Source organism: Ciconia boyciana, chromosome 14 (genome assembly GCF_034638445.1).
Source record: "Ciconia boyciana chromosome 14, ASM3463844v1, whole genome shotgun sequence".
Lineage (NCBI taxonomy): Eukaryota > Metazoa > Chordata > Aves > Ciconiiformes > Ciconiidae > Ciconia > Ciconia boyciana.
Genome location: NC_132947.1, coordinates 1,653,019 through 1,675,296, shown reverse-complemented (window position 1 = coordinate 1,675,296; position 22,278 = coordinate 1,653,019). Strand labels below are relative to the sequence as shown.

The window sequence follows — 22,278 nt, the reverse complement described above, 5'->3', positions numbered from 1 at the left end:
TGTGTGACACGCAGGAGACACCGGGGGCATGCAGGCCCTTGGGGGGGTGACACGCAGGAGACACAGGGGCATGCAGGGCCCCGGGGGGTGACACTGAGGAGACACGGGGGGATGCAGGGCCCCGGGGGGGGGTGACACGCAGGAGACACAGCGGGCATGTAGGACCCCAGGGGGTGACACTGAGGAGACACGGGGGGGATGCAGGGCTCTGAGGGGGTGACACGCAGGAGACACAGGGGCATGCAGGGCACTGGGGGGGACGGGGAGGGACATGCAGGAGACACGGGGAGGGGGATGCAGAGCCCCGGGGGGGTGACACGCAGGAGACACCGGGGCATGCAGGCCCTTGGGGGGGGTGACACGCAGGAGACACAGGGGCATGCAGGGCCCCGGGGGTGACACTGAGGAGACACGGGGGGGGGGGGATGCAGGGCCGTGGAGGGGGAGGTGACACGCAGGAGACACGGGGGGATGCAGGGCCCTGGAGGGTGACATGCAGGAGACACCGGGGGCATGCAGGGCCCCGGGGGGGTGACACGCAGGAGACACGGGGGGGGATGCAGGGCCCTGGGGGGGCGACATGCAGGAGACACGGGGCATGCAGGCCCTTGGGGGTGGGGGGGTGACACGCAGGAGACACGGCGGGCATGCAGGGCCCTGGGGGGGACACGCAGGAGACACGGGGGGCAGGCAGGGCCCTGGGGGCGGGCAGGACACGCAGGGAGCCCGGGGGATCCCCCACGGAGGCGGCTGCCGGCGCAGCAGCGGACCCCACGCGCGGGCACCCCGGGCGGCGCGCGCCGTGCCCCCGTCCCCCGCCCGCCGCCTGTGCGCAGGCGCGCTGCGCCGGCCCGGCACCTATTTCACAGGCAGCTCGGGCCGCGGCGCCCCCGCGAAATAAGTCCCGGGAGCCGGGCCCGGCCGTGCGCCTGCGCGGGGGCCGAGAGCCGCGCGCGGCGGCGCCCCGCTCCCCCACCCTGCCTCCTCCCTTCCCTTCCCTTCCTCCCTTCCTCCCCGCACCCACCGCCCGCCGCCCAGCCGGAGCGCCCGCCGCCGGAGCCGGAGCGGGGCAGCGGGACCCCGGCCTGAGGTAAGCGCCGGGCCCGGCGTCGCCCGCCGCGGGGCCTCCGCACGCGCCGTCCGGCCGGCGGGTCCCTGCGGAGCGTCAGGACGTTACGGCAGCGGCAGGAGACGGCGGCAGCGCCCGGCCGCCCGCCCGCCCCGCGCCCCCCTCCTCCTCCTCCTCCTCCTCCTCCTCCTCCTCCTCCTCCCTCCCTCCCGCGCGCCCGGCGCTGCCAGCGTGAGCGCGCCCACGCGCCCCCTCCCCCCGCCGGCCTCGCGCCCGGCGCCGCCGGCGGGAACGCGCGCGCCGCCCCGCCGCGGGGGTGAGGGGGCACCCCTGTCCGCCCGCCCGCGCGGTGCCACGCGGAGCGCCGGCAGCCTCCCCCAGCCCGGCACCGGGGCGTCCTGCGCGCGGCGACACCCCCTGCACCCCCGCCGTGTGCCCCCCGTGCACACCCCCGTACCTCGTCTGTGCAACCTCCCCCGTGCAGCTGCACCCCCGTGCACCCCCTCTGCTTGCAGCTCCCTCCTGTGCACCCCTCTGCGTGCAGCCCCCGTGAAGTCGCCTCCTGCGCCCCCCAGTGCAACCCCTCCGTGCACCCTCTTGCACCCCCGTGCGCCTTCCATGCGCTTTCACGCCCCCCCTCCCCCCCCACTCTGTGCAACACCCCACCCGCTCTGCACCCCCTGCACCCCTGGGGAAGCCCCTCCCCATGCACCCCTCCTCTCTGTGCACCCCCGTGCTTGCCCCCCATGCACCCTCCCTGCAGGCATGCCGTCAGCGCCCCTCTCCGTGCACCCTCCTTGCTTGCTGCCCCCATGCACCCAGTGCACTCCCCCAGCAGTGCCCCCCCACCCCTCTCCCCAGCTCTGTCCCCTCCTCCACTGACAGCGTGCCCCCAAAATCTCTCCCTCCTTTCCGAGTGGTGCAATACTATTTTTTTTCCCCCCTTGTTTTTTCCTACCTCACCCCCAAATCTTTCCTGCAGCCACCGAAGCTTGCTCGGTGCCACCCGAGGCACACCAGGCGGGACATGCACGGGTGTGCAGAGCCCCGGTAGAGCTGGGGTGCTCCCTGCCCGCCCTCATCCCCCTCCAGCTGCCCCGCTGCACCCCGCTGCTGCTGATTACTTGCATTTTCAGCCCATTTTTTTCTCTGTCCCACACTGGTTCCTGCCCCAAGGTATCTGAGCAGCACGGGCTCGTGGAGTTCAAGCCTTCCCACCGTGTCCGTGCAGCCAGCCCTTCGTCAGCCCCAGCGGGAGCTGGGTGGGATGTCCGGAGCATCCTGAAACCGGGCACCGGGGCAGAGGCCATCGTGGGTGACGCTAACGCTGCAAGAAGGGATTTACCCCAAAAGGAAACATAGGGATAGAGCAATGAAAAAATCGCAGTAGTTAGATGCTCGGCTGCATTCGGTTTGAAATACGGACCGTGGCTTCGTACGCCGACGTGCAGCACCCAAACTCCTTGGGGCGCGGGGTCCAAGGCAGCGGCTGCCGCAGGGCGCTGCCGTGCGGGTGCAGGAGGGAGGTGAGCGGGAGGCAGAGAGCGGGCGTGCGGCCGGTGATCGTTAAAATGATGGCTTGTAATAAACCCTCCCGTTTCTCTCGCCTTGCCCTCGGTCCGGGCCGCCCTTGCTCGTTTTGTTCCTTCCTGCCACAAAAACTAAAGCACTTCTGCTGGTGGCTTCTCGCTGGGCTGTCTTGGAGGGGCCCGTTCCACCTTTCGCTACTCGGCTCAGATAAACCCCGGGACCTCCGCAGAGGGAAAGATCATCTCATGGGGTCCGCGTGGGTCGGGGCAGGAGTTTCTATGGGGCGTGAATTGCCTTGCAACGTCGGGTCAGCGCACGGCTCCGGTGGTGGCCGGGGGAAGGTGGTGGGAGCCGAGCGGAGGCTACACCACGCTCTGTGCCGCTGCTCCGGAGCGTGGCTCCTTCGGGAAAGGCAAAGGTGCTGCTACCGCTGCACGTATGTGGGTGGGGGTGTTGCTTGCTTGAGAAACCCCAAGTTTCAGGAAAATTAATTTCTTTCACCTTGCTTCTTTCCTGTGTGATGAAAGCATCATGCGGGCTGCCTCTCGGCTTGAAATAAAGTTCTGCAGAGGAACAGCAGTGGTTCTCGTCCTGCTCAGGTGATGCTGAAAACAAAATGGGGAGCAGAGCGGGAGCTTGTGCGGCAGCTCTCGGCTTGAGCCCGGGCATCGCTACCCCGTAGGAGCCCGAGCTTGAACGGCCAGAGCTTGACAAGGGGAGCACTCGCCCATCTATACGCCCCATGTATAGACCGCGCTGGCGCTATAGGTGATACCAGTGCGGTACCATAGGAGATGCTTCGTAGTCACCCTCAACACCTGGGTGTTAGCGTGCGGGTGAGTGCTGCTCAGGTGTTGGGGGAAAATGCAGACGTGGTTCACTCGAGCTGATTTGCAAACGGTTTTAGGGCTCTAAATTGCGTACACTAATTTTATCGCACCATCCTCGTAACACGAATGGTGTTTGGAGGACGTTTATGCATGCGTGTATACGCATGTGTTAGTAAAGGATATTCATTTCCATTTTGGACCCCTCCTCTCCTATTGCTTGAATGGCTTAAAACTGCTTTTAATTCTACAGTTACCTAAAATCCCTGGGAAGGCAGGCACGGGCTCAGTCGCAGGGTGCAAGCTGGCAGGAGAGGTGGGTGATGGTGTCCCCAGGGAACCGGGGCTTTTCCCTGTGAGTTACGTTGTGCTCTGGGTATGGATGCTGGGGCTGTAGTGCAGCCGTGAGAGTGTAAAGATGCATGGCTCGTTGTGCCTTTGGTTAACTAGGTTGTTTTTTATCCCCAGGTTTCTTCTTGCATATGAAATATTGGCTTTGCAGGGGTGGGCGCTGAAGTCGGTTTTAAACGCTGTCTGAAATCTATTGCTGATTTATTAGAAACACACACTTTGAAATAGTTTTCAGATGTCACTTTGTTTCTGCAGGCTTGAAGTGCTTTCTTAATTTGATTTTTTTGTGTGTGTGACTTTGGAGGAGGGGAGGGTCCCCATTTCTGCTGTGGAGGAGATGGTGATGAGCTCCTCCAGCAGGCTGAAATCCTTCTGAGATAGTTTGAAATACATTTGGAAATGCACTTTCAAACTGTGTCTCTTCATAGACTTTTTGGTGAATGCCAGGACCACTTTTTTGTTTGCTATCTGCTCCCGCACTCCGGCCCTCGCCACCTGCACCCCAGTCCCTTCCTACCCCTTGCCTCTTCCCGTGCCCATCACCCTCACCCAGCCTGCAGAGCGCGTGTTGGGTTACGAGCCTCCCCTCGTCCCTCCTCTTGAGATGGAGCGGTTGGGGATTTGCTAATCCCCTTCTCCTTAGGAGCACGGATTCCCTGCAGCCCCCTCGCCCCCACCACACCAATGGCTTTTCCATGACCGATTTTAGCAGAGAGACCTTTTCACGCAGGGCTTCCTCTCGTTTCTCCGCAGGCAGCCGGTGACCGAGGGCTCTCCCGCCTGGCTGCCCATCGCTGCCCGCTCCTGCCTCGCGATGGCGACTCCGGATGTCAGTGTTCACATGGAGGAGGTGGTGGTGGTGACGACGCCCGACGGCGCGGTGGACGGAGGCGGCGTGGAGGAGGTGAAAACAGTGTTGGTCACCACCAACCTGTCCCAGCACGGGTAAGAGACGGGGTCGGCGTACGCCAAGGTGTCGTGCTGGAAAACTTCCCACCCGTGGTCGTAGTCAGCTGAGCTGGGTGTATTTAATCACCTACTCCTTGCTCCTGCATCAGTTCTCACAGTGGGGACCTCAGCGATGCCCGGGCAATCTCCGGTTCCTCGTTAGATCCTCGCTGACACCCCTGGGACCATACCCAGGGCTGTGGGCTCTGCGGCTCTGAGCTTGCAGAGCAGAGCGGGCTCCGCTTTTTCTGTTAAAGCTGAGTTACCACTGCTGGTTTTTAAGCCAGTGTTACCCAGAATAAAAAGCCATGCAACAGTGTGTCCTGGATGGATGGGGGAAAATGTCTTTAAGAAACCAAACCAAAACATCTTTTCTGAGTGGATGTGGATGTTGGAATGGACACAAATCCGGTTGGAACAGGACACCAGTAGCTAAATCAATGTTTTTCTACTATGTATTTCATGATTGCTTCACAAAGCTGTATACCTCCAAGAGCTGAGGCTCTGTCCGCAGCGTGGTGAGTGCGGTGCAGCAGGGCTCCTCTTCCCAAGGCGGGTCTGGGGCTGTGTTTTTTGGCACAGCTCTGCAGGAACCTCCGCTGCTGGCAATAGGAGTGAGAGAGGTGGCCTTGGAACCACGCGGTGTTGAATGGAGAGGCACTGCTCAAAAAACCAGAGTGAATATGTCTGGTTTTTGAAGTGCTGCTGCTTTGCCCAATTTCTGCCTTTCTTGTTGGCATTTCAGATCTGGACTGCTGTTCGTTCAGGTCCGCTCTGTTCAGCTGCAGGTCGGTCAAGTCTTTGCTTCCATGGCCAAAGTGTCTGGCTGGTACCTTGAAGGCCCATGTAGCGATGGGCTCTTTGCTTTATTTCTCTACAGTCTTTCATGGGGCAGTGCCCAGAGACATTTTAGTGCTTTGCTCTTTGGGTGGGCAGAAAATCCAAGTTCAGACCTGGATCCGGGCAGGTTTGCCTGATCCAGAATTCCCTGCGTGTGAAATAAGTAGGTAGCGAGCGGCTGTTTATTGCTCTCCACAAAAAGAAGACAAATTGTTTATTGCTCTCCACAAAAAGGAGACAAATGTCTCCTTTCCTCAAATATGTCCTGCTGTTTCTGTGTTGGTTCCCTGTGGCTCGGGGCAGGGCAGCAGGGCACAGCCCTTACGTTACAGCGCGGGTGCCATTGCCCTTGTTCTGCTGTAACTGGTATAAAGCTCGTTAACAGATGAACTCCTGGTAGGGAGCGGGCAGGGGCAGGCAGCGGCGAGAGCCGTCAGCGCTGGGGCGGGCAGCGGGGACGCCACGGCAGGAGCTGTCCCGCTCCTCCTCCGCATCCCGGGTCTGCGAGCGCTTCCAAGAGCCTTTTCCATTCCCAAAAGAGCGGGTGATGGTGGGGAAGAAAGGCTCTGCTCCTCTTGCTTTCTGGCCCACGGTGACTTCCTTAGCTCCCTCGGCGGAGCAGCAGCCAAATGTCAAACTTGGGCTGTGGCTCTTGGATGCAGAACGGTTTCTGGTTTTAACGTGGCTCCGAGCCTTTGCAGACCCACGTGCAGCAGCGCAGTGTTGTCCGGGAACATGGATCATGGCAGAGGCTGGCTCAATCAGTGGGGTTTTTTTGCTCTTATTTCCCCTCCTGTTTTTCTTTGGAAACCTTTTCTCATCCTCCCAGTGTCCCCTGGATGGTCAGGAGCAGGACAGCTCTACACAGCGGAGACAGGATGATTTTTATTTAGTTGCAGCTACAAGCGGAGCATGTCTTAGCAGGCAATAAGAGATTCCCTGAGGGTTTTCCATGCAGCTCTCTGGAGAAGGGCCAGTGGGCAGGCTCCTCGCTCCCCCATGCTCCGGGATGGCAGCGGGTCGATGGGAAGGACGTGGATCTCGGGCTCGCGGAGCAAAGCCCACCCGACTCCCCTCGCCGAGCAGGGCTGTGGGGCTGGTGGTGGGTGGCAGCACGAGCCACCCACGGTCTCTCCGTAGCCTTGGACGGTTGCCTCCACCGGGCTCCGCTCCTCCCGGGGAGACACCGTAGTGGCGCTGGCTCCTTCTCCCTCTGTTTTCCCTTTGCAGCCCCAGCTGGCGGCGAGCACGGGCTGGGATTCCTCGGCTTTGGCTCGGTCACCGCTCACATGGGAAGCAGGCTTTCAACTTGTCTTATGTGGCACTTAGAAATCAAACTCAGCATGGGGGGTGATGCCTTTTTCTAGTGCTCCTTTGGGTATGGTTTTGCTATTTCAAAAAAAAATTATACAACCAGTGGTTAAGAGCTTAATTAGTTCATGTGTTTTTAAGATTGACTGGAAAAGGCAAAGGGAAATGGGAAAATAGTAATAATCAGCAAGAAGCTTTTCTCTGTCATCTGCGGTTGGAAGGGATCTGTACTTGATGCTCTGGTGAGGTGCTTGTATTCCTGATCAGCATCCCCAGCGCAGGTTTCTGGTGGAGACTTTTTTTCTTTCAAGTTTCCAGGCGAGGCTGGAGCAGAGGAGAAAGGAGACGCGAGCCCGCTGCTTTATCAGCACGCACTTTCTTCTTTTTCTCCCATCTGGTTTATGGATCCTCCCGGGGAGGAAGATGAGAGCCATCCTCCCCCAGCTTTGTCATGGCAACCGGTGAAGGCAGGACTGGCTTGGTGGGATGCACTGCTGGGGCTTGGAAGGTGTTTGAGTTCTCTCCTGCTTCTGCATCTGCCTCAGTCTGTTCCTCTGCAATGGGATGGGGGAAGCAGTGGAGAAACTCACCTTTTTTTGTGGTTTTCTCTTCCCCCCCAGTTACATCTCCATGGCAGACACAGACATTAGTTGCTTGAGTTTTTCATACAAACTCTTGAAGTTGGTTTGTTTCTTTTTCTCTGGAGGATGGGGTTTAAGATGTGGGCTGGGTTATTTCTCCCAATCCAGTAATGCCTTTCAGTCATTTTTTGGAGCAACACGAGAGTGATGGAGTCCTGGAGGAAGCTCCGTTTCAGGTGCTGGCTTTCTGCTGGGGTGTTTTTTTGACAAGTTGGAGGGTTTTGGTCTGGTGGTAGGTGGAGGCAGGTCAGAGTCAGGGCTGTGGAGTGCTGAGCTTTGCATTTTGGAGGTGGCTCCTGCCTCTTGCAGCCCTGGCACCCTGCTGAAGTCATATTGCTGGCTTTTCTCTGAATGCATCTGGAGAAGTGCAAGAACCAAGCAGCAAACTGATGAAGAAAAACCAGGTTACAATTCTTCCATTTTTGTCACGTCAAACTGCCACTTCTGTAACATTCACCTGCGTGCAAAGGCGGTAGCTCTGAGTTTACCTTTTTGAGTCCTTTTGCGTTATCCACCACCTTTCCCTCCCAGGGGTCTGTTGAGCTGCAGGGGCAGTGTGACATCCCGTGGTGCCTTTCTTCCACAGCTGGGGCTGCCTTCAGCTCTCGCTTCTCTGAAGCAGCATCTCCTGAGTTACTCACCCGGTGAGGCTGAGCTGCCACCCATGCCGGTTCCCTTATCTCGGTGCTGCTCCCCATCAGGTACCTGCCCTGCAGCGGGCAAGGGGAGGGATGCTTTGAAGCTGCAGTTCCACCCTGGAGCTGTGTGTTAGGAGGCCAGGGTGGAAAAACCAGTTGCTCTTGAATTTGCTTGTCCCCGTTGCACCCAAGGGTGGGAAATGTGGTTTCCAATGAGTCACTGGGACCATTCTTTTAATTCATCCGTGGTACCAAAATGGGGTAGTTTTCAGGTTTAAATGTATTTTCTCCTTGCAGTCTTCCTTAGGAAGTTTATATGCTGAAGTATGCGAAAAGTTAACTGTTGTTTCCCCCCTCCTGCAGGACCCCAAAGAGGTCCAGCAAGCTTGCTGAAGGTGTAATTAGACATCTTCAATAGCAAAACCAAACACACATCTTAAAACCCATTAGGAATGCTCCATGCTGAGAGCTGGCCAGGATGCACAGGTCGGATCCATGAGGGTACCACCGTGGGCTTCCTCCCTTGCACAGAACCCTCCCAGCCGAGGGGGTGAGGAGCATGTCCCGCATCGCAGCCCTAAATGCCTTTCCCATCTAAGCATGTACCAAAGCTCATCAGAGGGGCTTGGGGCTCTGTACGCCGCAGCGAGAGCTGGAACGGGCGAGCAGTGAGGGTGTGCAGGACCAGCTGTGTGTCTCCATCGGCAAAGCACCAAGAGAAGCTGGAGATCTCCGGGATGGGGAGGATGAAAGCGGCTGTATAGCCAGCTATTAGTTAATAGCATGAGTATAATGAGTTGTAAGAGGCTCAGAGATCGGATCACGAGGGTCTGTAGCTCACGTTATGTTATCTCTGCTCACGGATCCGCTGTTAGGATTTGTCAAACTCCTTTATAGTGTGTTTGCAGCTCCTTGAGGTCCTGCTCCTGGGAGAATCCCGCATACCAGGGGATTCAGCCAGTCCATCGCCCAGACAGCAGCAGCGTGTTTCGTGCATGTTTCGCACATGTTTTTACTGGGGAAATCTTCTCAGGCAAAGCTGCCAGAGGCTGGCAGCGACTTCTGAGCGAGGGGCCGTGCTGACAGCATCCCTCCGCGCCAGCTCCCCTGCACAGGCTGCGCCGGAGGCAGCTCCGTGGGGCTGGGATTAAAAGGGAGGCAAGGCAGAGCTGGCCAGGCTGCTGGCAGCGGTCCTGCCTGCCTGCTGCGGGGCTCTTCATCTCCGTACGGAAAAATGGAGCTAAGCCTCTCAAAACCAGAGCCAACTTTTAGCTCTTGTGGGAAAATGCAGTCCGAGTGACTTTTGAAGCAATGTCTCTGTGGGGCATCGGGTGTGGGGGTGGCACATCCACATGGCTTAACTCTGCCTCTCCAACTCTCTTACCAGCGGTGACATAAATGAAGACACGCTGGAGACCGAAAATGCAGCTGCTGCGGCTGCTGCTGCCTTTACAGCCTCCACGCATCTGAAGGAAGCGGTCCTAGGTAGGTTCAGCCCGTGCCGTAGCCCCTTGGTTGAGCCGTGCCAGCTCCACCACCCCTGCGCTGGTGCCGGCTGGCCCCGGAGATGCTCTCTTGGGGGGCCCCCGGGGATGCTCTCCCCAGCATCAAGGGGAGCCCGGGGAGCTGCAGGGGCTGGGTGACGGGAAGGGAGCTGGCAGCTGCTGGCTGGGCTGCTGCTGCCCTCTCCTGGTGCAGGATGAGACCCTGTGTCTGCCCATCGCTGGCTCCTGCTCTTCCAGCTTGCGATGGGGCTGTCAGTTTTGCAGCAAACTCGCTGGCTTTGGTTACAAGTCAAAGTGAATTTAGTGAGCGAAGACTGTAACCAGCTGGGCTGGAGTTGCCTTAAAAACAGTTGCGCTCTAAAACCAAAGGTGAATGGATAATTACCTGAACAACATCATTCCTTTCATTTTTATCAAGAATTGAATTTTTGCAGCCCTGGCCACTGACTTCTCAGATTTCACATGCTCAGCTGTGGCCGGATCAGTATAAATCTGCCTGCACTGTTTTGCCTGAGAAATTGGGGTGGTCGGATCCTTTAGTAGCAAAGTGCAAGTGAATGGTGGCCGCAAACCCCACCCCTTTGGAAGAGTGGGCAGGCAACCCAGGAGGACTACAAGGATGTCATGAGGTTATGCAGGATGAAAATTAGAAGGGCCAAAGCCCAACTAGAACTTAATCTGGCTACTGCCTTAAAAGACAATAAAAAGTGTTTCTGTAAATACATTAGCAACAAAAGGAGGGCTAAGGAGAATCTCCATCCTTTATTGGATGTGAGGGGGAAACATAGTGACAAAGGATGAGGGAAAGGCTGAGGTACTTAATGCCTTCTTTGTCTCAGTCTTTGACAGTAAGACCAGTTGATTTCTGGGTACCCAGCCCCCTGAGCTGGAAGACAGGGACGGGGAGCAGAATGAAGCCCCCATAATCCAAGGGGAGTTGGTTAGGGACCTGCTACACCACTTAGACACACACAAATCTATGGGGCCGGATGGGATCCACCCAAGGGCACTGAGGGAGCTGGTGGAAGTGCTCACCAAGCCACTTTCAATCCTTTACCAGCAGTCCTGGCTAACTGGGGAGGTCCCAGTTGACTGGAGGTCAGCAAATGTGATGCCCATCTACAAGAAGGGCTGGAAGGAGGATCTGGGGAACTGCAGGGCTGTCAGCCTGACCTCGGTGCTGGGGAAGGTTATGGAGCAGATCATCTTGAGTGCCATCATGTGGCATGTACAGGACAACCAGGTGATCGGGCCCAGTCAGCATGGGTTTAGGAAAGGCAGGTCCTGCTTGACCAACCTGATCTCCTTCTACGACAAGGTGACCCGCCTAGTGGATGAGGGCAAGGCTGTGGATGTTGTCTACCCAGACATGGTTTCCCACAGCGTTCTCCTGGAGAAACTGGCTGCTCATGGCTTGGACGGGTGTGCTCTTGGCTGGGTAAAGAACTGGCTGGATGGCCGGGCCCAAAGAGTGGTGGTGAATGGAGTTTACTCCAGTTGGCGGCCGGTCACAAGCGGTGTCCGCAGGGCTCAGTATTGGGGCCACTCCTGTTTACGATCTTTACCAGTGATCTGGATGAGGGGATTGAGTGCGCCCTCAGTAATTTTGTGGACGACACCAAGTTGGGCAGCAGTGTTGATCTGCTCGAGGGTAGGAAGGCTCTGCAGGGGGACCTGGACAGGCTGGATCCATGGGCCGAGGCCAATTGTATGGGGTTCAACAAGGCTCAGTGCCAGGTCCTGCACTGGGCCACAGCAACCCCATGCAACGCTACAGGCTTGGGGAAGAGCAGCTGGAAAGCTGCCCAGCAGAGAAGGACCTGGGGGTGTTGGTCGACAGCCAGCTCAATATGAGCCGGCAGTGTGCCCAGGTGGCCAAGAAGGCCAACAGCATCCTGGCTTGTATCAGGAATAGCGTGGCCAGCAGGACGAGGGCAGTGATCGTTCCCCTGTAGTCAGCACTGGTGAGGCCGCACCTTGAATACTGTGTTCAGTGTTGGGCTCCTCACTACAAGAGAGACATTGAGGGGCTGGAGCGTGTCCAGAGAAGGGCAACGGAGCTGGGGAAGGGTCTGGAGCACAAGGCTGATGGGGAGCGGCTGAGGGACCTGGGGTTGTTCAGCCTGGAGAGAAGGAGGCTGAGGGGAGACCTCCTCGCTCTCTACAGCTACCTGAAAGGAGGGTGTAGAGAGGTGGGGTCGGTCTCTTCTCCCAGGTAACAAGTGATAGGACGAGAGGAAATGGCCTCAAGCTGTGCCAGGGGAGGTTTAGACTGGATATTAGGAAAAATTTATTCACCGAAAGGGTGGTCAAGCATTGGACCAGGCTGCCCAGGGAAGTGGTTGAGTCGCCATCCCTGGAGGTATTTAAAAGCCGGGTAGGTGTGGTGCTTAGGGACATGGGTTAGTGGTGGGCTTGGCAGTGCTGGGTTAATGGTTGGACTTGATGATCTTAAGGGTCTTTTCCAACCTAAACGATTCTATGATTCTATGCATCATCTATGGTTTGGGTTTTTTTAATCCTGAGCTTCAAAACTGCTTTATCCTTGTATGTGTGCGTCAGGGTGGTGAATTGGGGGCTGTGACTCACGTTTCTTTTTGATCTGTCCCTTCCTCTGTTCCCTGTGAGAAGTGAAGATGGCTGAAGATGAGGACAGTTTGGAGGCAGAGATTGTCTACCCCATCACCTGCGGGGACAGCAAAGCCAACCTCATCTGGAGAAAGTTTGTGTGCCCCGGGATCAACGTGAAGTGTGTGCAGGTGAGAATAAAGGTCCCTCGTGCTGGACTCGTGCCTTCCCATGCCCGCGTTGCAGGCTCACCTGGCTTGTCCTGGTTTTGATGAGCTTTGGTAAGCTGCTTTCCATCAGAACCACATCGTGGTGGGAGAGGGGGAAATTCTTGGTACTGTTGTACCCGATATTTGTCATCTCAGCCAAGTTGAGCAGTCCTGGGTGGAGAGATGCTGCCTCAATTTAACTGCATTATTGGAGAGTTTGAGAAATTTGGGCACTTCCAGTGTCTGCTCAGTTTGAAAGAAAGTTGAGAAGCTGTTGAGCAGATTATTGGTAAGGGACCTATTGAGTGGTTAAAATTTGCATGAATTTGGGGAGCAGGGCCAAACTTCCATTTCCAGGACCATACCGTGTGTGATGCTGTCGTACGCCATCGATGGCATTTATACACGGACTCAGCAATACCCTGCTGAGGGACTCTCTCCTCTGGGCTCTGTTGCAAGAGGGCTTTCCAAAGGATGGTCCTTGCCCTTCACAGGAGAGATGGTCTTTTCCATCCCTGAGGCAGAGGACAGGTACTGCTGCTGTTGCCTCAAATCTGTCTTCTCTTTGCGCTGAAGCCCATGCACTTGTTCAGAGCAGTGTCTCATGCAGTAATGGCGAGTGAGCTCTGTGTTGGTCAACGTGGGCATTGAAAAGAGGAAGCCTGGACTTGGGAAATCCTTTGAGATGGGCCGTGAAGCAGCTCTTTAGAGGACTGCCTGATTCTGCAGGTTGCTTTTAGGTCAGCTCGTGGGTTGAGGCACGGCTGGGTGTGTAGGGCAATAAAAGAAGGGGGAAGAGCTGCCTGCTGATACAGTGTGTGCCAACTCCCTAAAGCTGGTTTTTGGTAGAAGTGGGTGTGCGCTGTGAGAGAGGCCAGAGGTTTCACTGATATCGATGGTTGGGTTCGGTAGCAGGGGGTCAAAGACCAAATGGGCTTCTCCTTCCCTCATTTGCATGGGGCGTAGCATGCCCCTGGACCCAAGTATCACCGGTGGCAGCCCGGCTTTCATTGTGAGTCTGCTCATTAGTGGGAGCGTGGGCAGCTCACTGCTGTTAATGATACTTTGCACAAGCTACGGGTGTTTTTCCCAGCTGTCCTGCCTGGGCTGGGCATTTAGCAAACTCCTCTGTGCTGCACACCCGCCCAAACCCTTGGCTTTGAGCAGCTGTTAACTAACCATCCATGAAAGCAATAGTTGGCTTTAATTTTTTTAACTTGGTCAATGTTCTCTAAGGTGGGGAAGCGTGTGTCAGCCATCTGTTTTGGTGCTATTATTTAAACAGTACGTTGAGGCTGTGATGCAGCTCCACTGCTGGGCACAGGGAAATGCCATCCAGGCAGCCCGGCTCTGCTGCTGAATCATGCTCATGGGGCACGCTTTTGTTATTTGATGGCTTGTCACACTGATGTTGCACCTCTGCCTCTTGCAGTTTAATGATCGCCTAATTAGTCCCAAGGAGTTTGTCCACTTGGCGGGCAAGTCGACCCTGAAGGATTGGAAGCGGGCGATCCGGATGAATGGGATCATGCTCCGGTTAGTCTCTTCGTTTGTATCTGCAGAGCTACAGCAGAGACTTCTTTCTGGGGGGATAACGGTGGGGTGGGACAGAGCCTTTGGCACAGTTGTTCCGCTGCTGAGAGAGCAAATGTACCACTGAATAAATGTGGCCTGGCCCCAGATGTGGTCTGCCCAATGGCTTTGCTTTATCCTTGTGCCTAGGGAATAATTTGGGGCAACAAATGCTTCTCCGGTCTTTTTAGGACTTGAACCACACCAAGTTCCCAGCTGGCATAAGGTCATTGACAATTTTAATGGCCAGTGGCAGTTGGGCCATGCTGTCTACGGGTTCTCGGCGTGACCTACCAAATGGAAGTCTGGTCATGAACTAACGCTCCTGTTGCAGTATGTCTGCTTTATATCACTTTTTTTTTTTGCCAAGAACTTATTGAAAGCTTATTTATGCAAGCATTTCTCTTCTCTAGTCTTAACTACAGCAATTTAATTCTTCTATGGTTTTCCTGAACACCAGCCTGAGAGTGTGATTTAATTAAAGTCTGTCTCTGCCTGTAGGCAGGATAAAAATGCATCACCTCTTTCCCCAGGAATTGTCAGTGGTTTTATGTTCTTTTCACAGGGTGACATTGCCTTTGCTTGTATGCTTCTGCTTCAGTGCAGGCGTCTCCCATGTTCCTTCTAAGCAGCTTTTGCTCCACATAGATTTTTGCATAATAGGCTTATACTTTGGCAAGGCAGGTCTTTTAAGGAAAAACAAAACTTCACAAGGAATGTGTGAAGGCAAGCTCAGCAGCCCATGGGAGCAAATCTTGGGAAGCTTAGGTTGGTCTTGGTCAGCAAAGCCCGGGGATGCCTTGGAGACAACTTGCTTACCCTGGGAAGGTCACATATGCCAATGTTGCAACCTACTTTGCTTAAGCTGAGAGACCTTGTTTTAGTTTACCAATAGGGTTATGCCCCATCTCTTTTTATGAGTTATAGAGTCAAAAAGGGAAGGAAGAGACTTCTTACTGCCTCAGCCCTGGGCTGAGACTTCAGCCGACCCTTCTGCTAGAAGCATGCACGGGGGGAAGGTGCTGGTGGGACCAGACTGGGACCTCCTCTTCTCCTTCCTCCCTAAAGGAACCAGGAGTTCATCAGTCCCAGTGAGGGTTCCTAGCTGAAATTACAGGCCCCCATGCTGAAGAACCTGCTCAGAGAGGTGGGACCAGCTCTGAAACCAGTGTGTTGGAGGCCAAGCGTTGCCCTACTGTTAGGAGGCTGGAGAGCAGCAGGACAGATTGGCTCTGGCTCTGTTGTGGAGAGCCCCACGGATGCGTGGGCACACTCGGGGTAGGTGTGTGTTGCTCGTACAAAGGCAGAGGATGTCCTCAGAGCAGGTCAGGAGATCCCAGTGGGGAGGACCCTGTTCAGCGTCACAGGGCAGGGATAAAACTGCATGGGAGCATGGCCCAGGGTGATGGGGAAAAGCTCTCCCCACTTTGCTGCCGTTATGGGAATGGCAGTGTTTGGGCTCTAAACGATCTGTTTTCCCTGAAGGCTTCTAGCCAGCAGAAGATCTGCTGAGAGCAGTGTGGTTTGTCCTGATGCTTCTCAAGTTATGTTTAGTTTTACAGGGGTATATCCCTGGGGAAAGCTCATGTGTCTCTTGAGCCTCTGAGCCCAAGTTGAGTGCTCCAGTGGGAGAGGAAAGGACTTTCTTGGACTAAGAAAATTCATCCTCTCTGGGTTGGACTTGGAGAGGAACCTTTTCAGAGGGCTGAAGTCCTGCTCCCCCTCCTTCATCCTGCAGGAGGATGTGGGATGTGGCAGGGAAGTCATCAGAAACTGAATCTGCTCCAGTCCTTTACCGCAGCTGCAGCATGAAGGGCTTTTTTCTCCCCATCCCAGCTTCCTGAAAGGCTTTACCACCACTGGAGTATTGTGTGGTTGTTGGATTTGTGCGTGTGGCCAGTACGGAGCAGGCTGTGGATGCTGTTTCAATTAACTCTTAGTTAATGCTGCCTCTAAGGTCAAGACACAGGGGGACTTGTCACAGAATCACAGAATCATATAGGTTGGAAAAGACCTTTAAGATCATCGAGTCCAACCGTAAACCTGACACTGCCAAGCCCACCACTACACCATGTCCCTAAGCACCTCATCCAAACGGCTTTTAAATACCTCCAGGGATGGCGACTCCACCACTGCCCTGGGCAGCCTGGTCCAGTGCTTGATAACCCTTTCAGTGAAGTAAAATTTCCTAATATCCAGTCTAAACCTCCCCTGGCGCAACTTGAGGCCATTTCCTCTCGTCCTGTCACTTGTTACCTGGGAGAAGAGACCGACCCCACCTCTCTACACCCTCCGGTCAGGCAGCTGTAGAGAGCGATAAGGTCTCCCCTCAGCCTCCTTCTCTCCCGGCTGCACAACCCCAGGTCCCTCAGCCGCTCCCCATCAGCCTTGTGCTCCAGACCCTTCCCCAGCTGCGTTGCCCTTCTCTGGACACGCTCCAGCCCCTCAATGTCTCTGTGTCAAGGGAAATTCAAACTGTTGCCTCTGCCTCCTCTCCTGGCTTTTGCTTTTCATTTGGTACTTTGAGAAGTTTTGGGGGTGAAGGCTGCCAGGAGCTGCATCTCGGAGCTCTCTGCTCCCGCTGACGTGCCTGTCCCTGTGCTTGCTCCCTGTCTTTCAGGAAGATCATGGACTCGGGAGAGCTGGATTTCTACCAGCACACGAAGGTCTGTTCCAACACCTGCCGGAGCACCAAAATTGACCTGACTGGAGCCAGGGTGTCCTTGACCAGCCAGACATCGACGGAGTACATCCCTCTCACTCCCGCTTCTGCGGATGGTACGTCCAGCCATTCCTCGCACCTTAAATGGGCTTTGAAGCATTAAAGCACAGCGAATGCCACGTAACCAACGCCCCTTACAGTTGCCTCTCTTTTTGGCTTTGCGGGTTGTTTGATCCTCTGCTTTCTCTCCCTGCTCTGTTGCAGGATTCCCCATAGCAGAGCTAGGCAGAGTCGTTGTTAGAGCGTCTCGGCAGAGATGCAATAACTCACCTAGTTGCTCTGTAACACTGCATGACCCGAAGAGCCGCCCTTCTGGTCTCCTGCCTTACCCCAAACTGTGTAGCTGAAGCAGAAGACTGCAGTTAATCTGTAAGAAAACAGTAGTTGTTGCTCGATGAAGTTCCCTTCTGTCCTCGCTGCCCGTTGGGCCCTGTGTCCGTAGTGCTCGTTCCGGGAGGCAGGGATCAGCTCGGCTTCTCCTGCTGCACAGGGTGCCAGGATAGGAGTCTCTCCTTCTCCCAGCTCTAACCTGACTTCTTCCAGAATAATTGAGGGATTTTCATTTAGGGCTCCCTGGCTGAATTATTAGCAGGTTTGTCTGATGAAAGATTAAAGAGAACTAGGGGATAGAACAGAATTTTTTTTTATCTGCACTCGTGTATGTAGTTCATAAAACTGGATTTAAATGATGTTGTGGCTGCGTAGCTGTAGCCCTAAACTTAATTTGACCTATAATTACAGGCAGCTATTTTATTGGAAAGCTTTCTAATTTCTAAGTACTTCTATATTTCTTGACTCCTTTTGCTTCTGAGCATTAAGAACAGCCCCTGAAGAGCCCCACACCCCGAGCTCCTGATGGTGTCTGTGGGAGCAGAGCAAGGACAGGGTGAGCCCCTCGGCCGGCTCTGCAGAGTGCCTTCGGCACCACGGCCCCGTGTTGTGGTGGGGAAGCCGATGCACAGTGCAGCCTGTCCCGAGCCCTCCCGTTAAACGTGGACATGGGCTCGCTAATGGGGAGACGATTCCCATGCTGCTGGGCTGCGCTGGAATAACCAGAGCCCTGAAGGCTGCAGAGTAAAGGAGCAGAGTAATTGGATTTAATGGCAGCGGCTGAGCATTGCAAACACTCTGCGCAGCACTGCGGGTCTCTGGCCGGGTTCCCATTCATCCCGCTCCTGCGCACGGCTCAAATGACACCGGTTCCCCCGGCTCTATGGTAACAAAACCACTGAGATTTGGCAGAGCTGGAGGGAGGGAGCGAGCCCCCCTGCACCCCTGTGCAGCAGGGGGGTGCTCTCCACTTTGAGGCTTTAAAAACCTTCCAGGCATCCCAGTCCTGCAAACTGTAAGCTGGGCAAAAAAGGATTGCCAAAAAAATCAGACTCTTGCCCTAAGCGATAGTAGTGTGTATGCAGGGGGGAACGGGAGGGAAACGCTGCTCTTGAGCATGTGTTCTTGTGCAAGGGTTGCAGAAGTAATCCCCGGGGTATTGCACTCCGACGTGGAAAAATAAGTACTGCTCGCACAGCAATCATGTGCAGCTTCACCGGCCGCTTGGGCGTCTCTCTCCGGTCAGCTTTGAGAGCCATGTTCAAATAAAAGTGGTCCTATGCAATAAAAAGAAGTCACAGAAATGCAGTAAGGGAGTGCTTCCCTCAGAAACAGCCCATGAAAAATACAGAGAAAAATCAGGACTTGGGTTTTTTTTTTTCTTTTCTTTTTTGCTATTGGTTGCAGTGAACGGATCCCCGGCTACGATTACCATAGAAACATGTGAGGATGCCAGCGACTGGAGCACCAGCATCGGAGGTATGGCTTGGGATCCCACCGGGCTCGGTGCATCCAGTGCAGAGGATGGAGGAGATGTAGGGAAGCAGCAGGGATGAGGAGCAGGACCTGTCTGCCCAGAGCAGCCCTGCCTGAGCCTCCCCTGGGATTATTTGTTTGCTGCTTACCAGCACAGAGGGCTGCGTTATATCCTGCCTGCGTGCGGTCTGACTGCGCCATCGTCTTGGGATGAAGTTATTTCTAAGCACTAATATGTCAAAGCGTAGGCCAAAAGCTTGGTGTGGCTCTAGGAAAAAAAAAAATCAGAGGGGTCCTAAAATCATTCTTGCTCCTCTGGTATGCTCCGAGCTGAGGGGACGGATGGCAGCCAGGCAGGATGGGGTCTGGCTGCACCCAGGAGATCGGCTCCCAAAGGAGCCTTGGTCACTTACCGCTCCGTCTAATTTGAATCCTGAGCTGGAGGAGAAAAGAGGCTTTTCTGGAGCATTGGTGTCCTGTTTGTGTGCAACAGAGGATGGGGAAAGAGGGTCCTTTTCCAGCTGCCCCTCCAAAGCCCGGCTGGGCTTTGCCCCAGCACCCTGTACCTACAGCCTGGCAGGACGTTACCCTCGTAGGAGCCAGAAGGGGAACCCAGAGCAGATCACCATTAAAATCTCCTCTGAGGATTCTGAGGTTCTCCCTTGCTTTCTCTTTCTCCAGATGACACCTTTGCTTTCTGGCGAGGCCTGAAGGACACGGGTCTCCTGGAAGAAGTAATCCATGAGTTCCACCAGGAGCTGGTGGAGACCATGAAGGGCTTGCAGCAGCGAGCGCAGGATCCCCCGCTGCAGCTCGGTGGTAAGGACCTGGGCACGGGCGCTCAGAGGCATCTCAGGAGAGGGGCTTGTGGATTTTTTTTTTTTTCTCCTTAGGGATATCTGAATGGCACTATAGGGGCATAGCTCATCATAACTCAATCCCATTTCTGGCTGCCCCCCAGGCAGGCCCTTGGCTGTGCTCAGGGATGCTTCAGGTGGCCTCAGTTCTCCAGTGCCCTGTGCCTGGGGCTTCCTATCTGCTGGCTCTGGGTCTGGACAAACACTTGGCTTGGGAACTGAGGTTGAATTTAGGCCGTTCAGAATAACGATGCAGCAACCAGCTACTGTGCCAGCAGATTTCTCATCACCCCTGCTAAGCAGGAGAGGACTGTTTATACGCCAGTGACCTCTTGCATTTTCTCATGACTTCTCCTGTCTTCTCCTCTTCCCCAGCCTCTTGTGTTACCCTCCTGCAGATTTTGGCCATCTCAGCTGAATGTGTTTGCTGTCGTATGGCTTTTTACCAAGCCATAAATACTTTGTGTAGGGAATTTTGCTTTCCTCAAAGATCTGTGTCTTGTTTTAAGATGCTGTTTTACTCAACAACGTAGTCCAGAACTTCGGTATGCTGGATCTGGTCAAGAAGGTCCTGGCCAGCCACAAGTGTCAGATGGATCGCTCGAGGGAGCAGTACACGCGGGATTTGGCAGGTATGCCCCTGGCACATGCTGGTGCTCCGGCACTTCTCCTCACTGACAGTGTGTTTTCTTTCTGTGTAAGAAAGTGGGATTTGTGTTAAAGCTGGTGCATGCTAAACCAGCCGCGGTGGGACTGGCGGCTGCTGCTGCTCCAGGCACTGCCACGGTCCCTGGGAAGCTTGCCCCAGGTCTGGGCTGAGCCAACCCTCTTCTCTCTCCAGCTCTGGAGCAGCAGTGTGACGAGCACCGCAAGCGAGCAAAGGAGCTGAAGCACAAATCGCAGCATCTCAACAACGTCCTGATGACCCTCACACCCGTCTCCGTCCCCACGCCTTTAAAACGTCCCAGGCTGACCAGGGCCACCTCCGGCCCAGCTGCCATCACCTCCCAAGTCCTGTCCCAGCCGGCGCAGCTCGCCGTCACCCCCGGTGTGCCCGTCTCCCAGCTTGCCAACCTCCCTCTCGGCAAAGTGGTCTCAGCCCTCCCGCCCTCAGTACTGGGGAAGAGCCCGTCCCAGCCTCCCGCCGCCAGCTCCCCGGCCTCCCCGCTGCTGGGAGGGTACACGGTACTGGCCTCCGCCGGCTCCACCTTCCCCGGTACGGTGGAGATCCATCCGGACGCTTCCAACCTGACGGTGCTGAGCACGGCCGCGGTCCAGGACGGCAGCACGGTCGTGAAGGTGGTGAGCCCCTTCCAGCTGCTGACGCTGCCGGGACTTGGCACAACCATCCAGAACGTGACACAAATGGCTCCCGGTGGGAGCACAGTCGTGACCGTCCCATCCAGTGCCACCGAGGCCACTGGGGACGAGCATGCCGCTGCCGCCATCGAGGTGACCGCAGTGGCCGATGAGGCGGAGCAGAAGTGAAAGGGGGGACTTGCCTGGAGGGACGCTGGCCGTGCCGCTCTGGGTGGAACTGCCTTTTCTCTGGCTGCGCTGCGGGAAGAGGAGCGGTGTAACGAGGGGCACGGGTTAACGAGACTCAGAGTGGCTCACGTCGGTAACGAGGAGGTTCAGGTCAGAGGGAAGGAAGGGGAGGAAAGATGCCCAGAGAAGGGAAAGGCAAAAATGCTCTGCCCTGTTTGGAGGAGGAAAAAAAAAAAAGCTTAGTTTTTTATAAAGCTTTCCTCCCCCGTTCTCTTGGAATAGTTTTTCTGTTCTAGCTCATCAGCCCTGCCTCATCTGCAGGCGTAGCTGGAGCAGCGTCCATTAGAGGAGCGGGCAGGGACGCAGGGCAGGGAGGCAAAGGTGGTAGTGAAAGGAAAAGCAAGCGAAGCGCTGAGCAGGCACCGATCTGGCTGCCGAGGGGTCTGTCGTGAACAGATGTCGGGGAGCCGACTGCCCCCCGTCCCTGGGGGGCTCCGGGGAGGCAGAGGGGACGCCGAGAGCGGGTTGTCCGCAGGATGCGTGCGGTCATCGAAACCGGGAAGAGGCTCTGTACGTCAGCGTGGGTGCAAGCCCTGGGCGGTTGGCTTCTGCGTGTGATGCTGGCTTTGGGTGGTGGAAACAAGCGGGAGCTCTCGTGGTGGTGGTGGTCACGGCGGGTTGCCCAGGTCTGCTGGGGGAAGGAGGGGGAGAGAGAAATCCAGAGGGCCGGGAAGAGCTGTAACTTCTGAGGATTTAGGGTCTGTTTCTAGTTTTCTCAAAAAAAAAAAAAAAAAAAAAAATCCATTCCTTGGGATTTTTTTTTAAGCAAACAGCGATTTTTAAGCAAAGCCCTTTGGTTGTGAAGATCGTGCCATAAGGCAGAGACGTACCGTTGAATGTGCAGAGAGATGGGCTGAACGGCAGCGCTCTGAGGAGCTTGCGCTTATTAATGCGGCGTGACCCTGGTGCGGGATCAGGCCGGTCCCCAGCGTGTCACCGGGCGCCTCATCCCGTGGGAGCCGGGTGCTGCCGTTCCCTCCCCACCGGGTTTGAGCAGCCGTTCTGTATCGGGGTGTTTGACCCCCCAGTACTCCTTCGACCGTTCAGCTCGCTGCGAGTCTCATCTGGTCCTGTTCTAGGGCGCACATAACGCCATGCGGCTGCAGCGACGTTCACACTGTCTCCGGCTGGAAGGAGTCGGGTGCTTGAAGTGTTGGGTTTTCTACAAACTTGATCCGGCAGCAGCAGCAACAACAGGTCACTTTAATGAGCTAATAAATATTTTTTTGAAAGACCGCTGCTGGTTTATTGTATTTCTGCGTCTGGTTGCGGCAGCCGGGGTGGCAAAGTGGGGCTAGGTTGGGGCAGGAACATGCTTTTCACTTTTATTTGAATA

The 22,278-nt window shown here is 55.7% G+C and overlaps 1 protein-coding gene across 3 annotated transcripts; it reads left to right on the top strand.

Annotated features, from left to right (window-relative positions):
• The first annotated feature begins 989 nt into the window (after positions 1-989).
• Positions 990-22,171, top strand: GMEB2 (glucocorticoid modulatory element binding protein 2). 3 transcript variants are annotated; one of them, XM_072879337.1, is made up of 10 exons: positions 990-1,090; positions 4,531-4,722; positions 9,543-9,640; positions 12,292-12,419; positions 13,870-13,973; positions 16,630-16,787; positions 18,469-18,540; positions 19,219-19,356; positions 19,904-20,026; positions 20,236-22,171. In XM_072879337.1, the coding sequence occupies exons 2-10, from the start codon at positions 4,592-4,594 to the stop codon at positions 20,880-20,882; spliced, it is 1,599 nt and encodes a 532-aa protein (XP_072735438.1). In that variant the 5' UTR covers positions 990-1,090; positions 4,531-4,591; the 3' UTR covers positions 20,883-22,171. The 3 variants fall into 3 exon arrangements, with proteins under 3 accessions (XP_072735438.1, XP_072735439.1, XP_072735440.1); XM_072879338.1 differs by lacking the exon at positions 990-1,090 and adding an exon at positions 3,229-3,435; XM_072879339.1 differs by lacking the exon at positions 990-1,090 and having other exon boundaries at positions 4,702-4,722; positions 12,297-12,419.
• Positions 22,172-22,278: the final 107 nt, after the last annotated feature.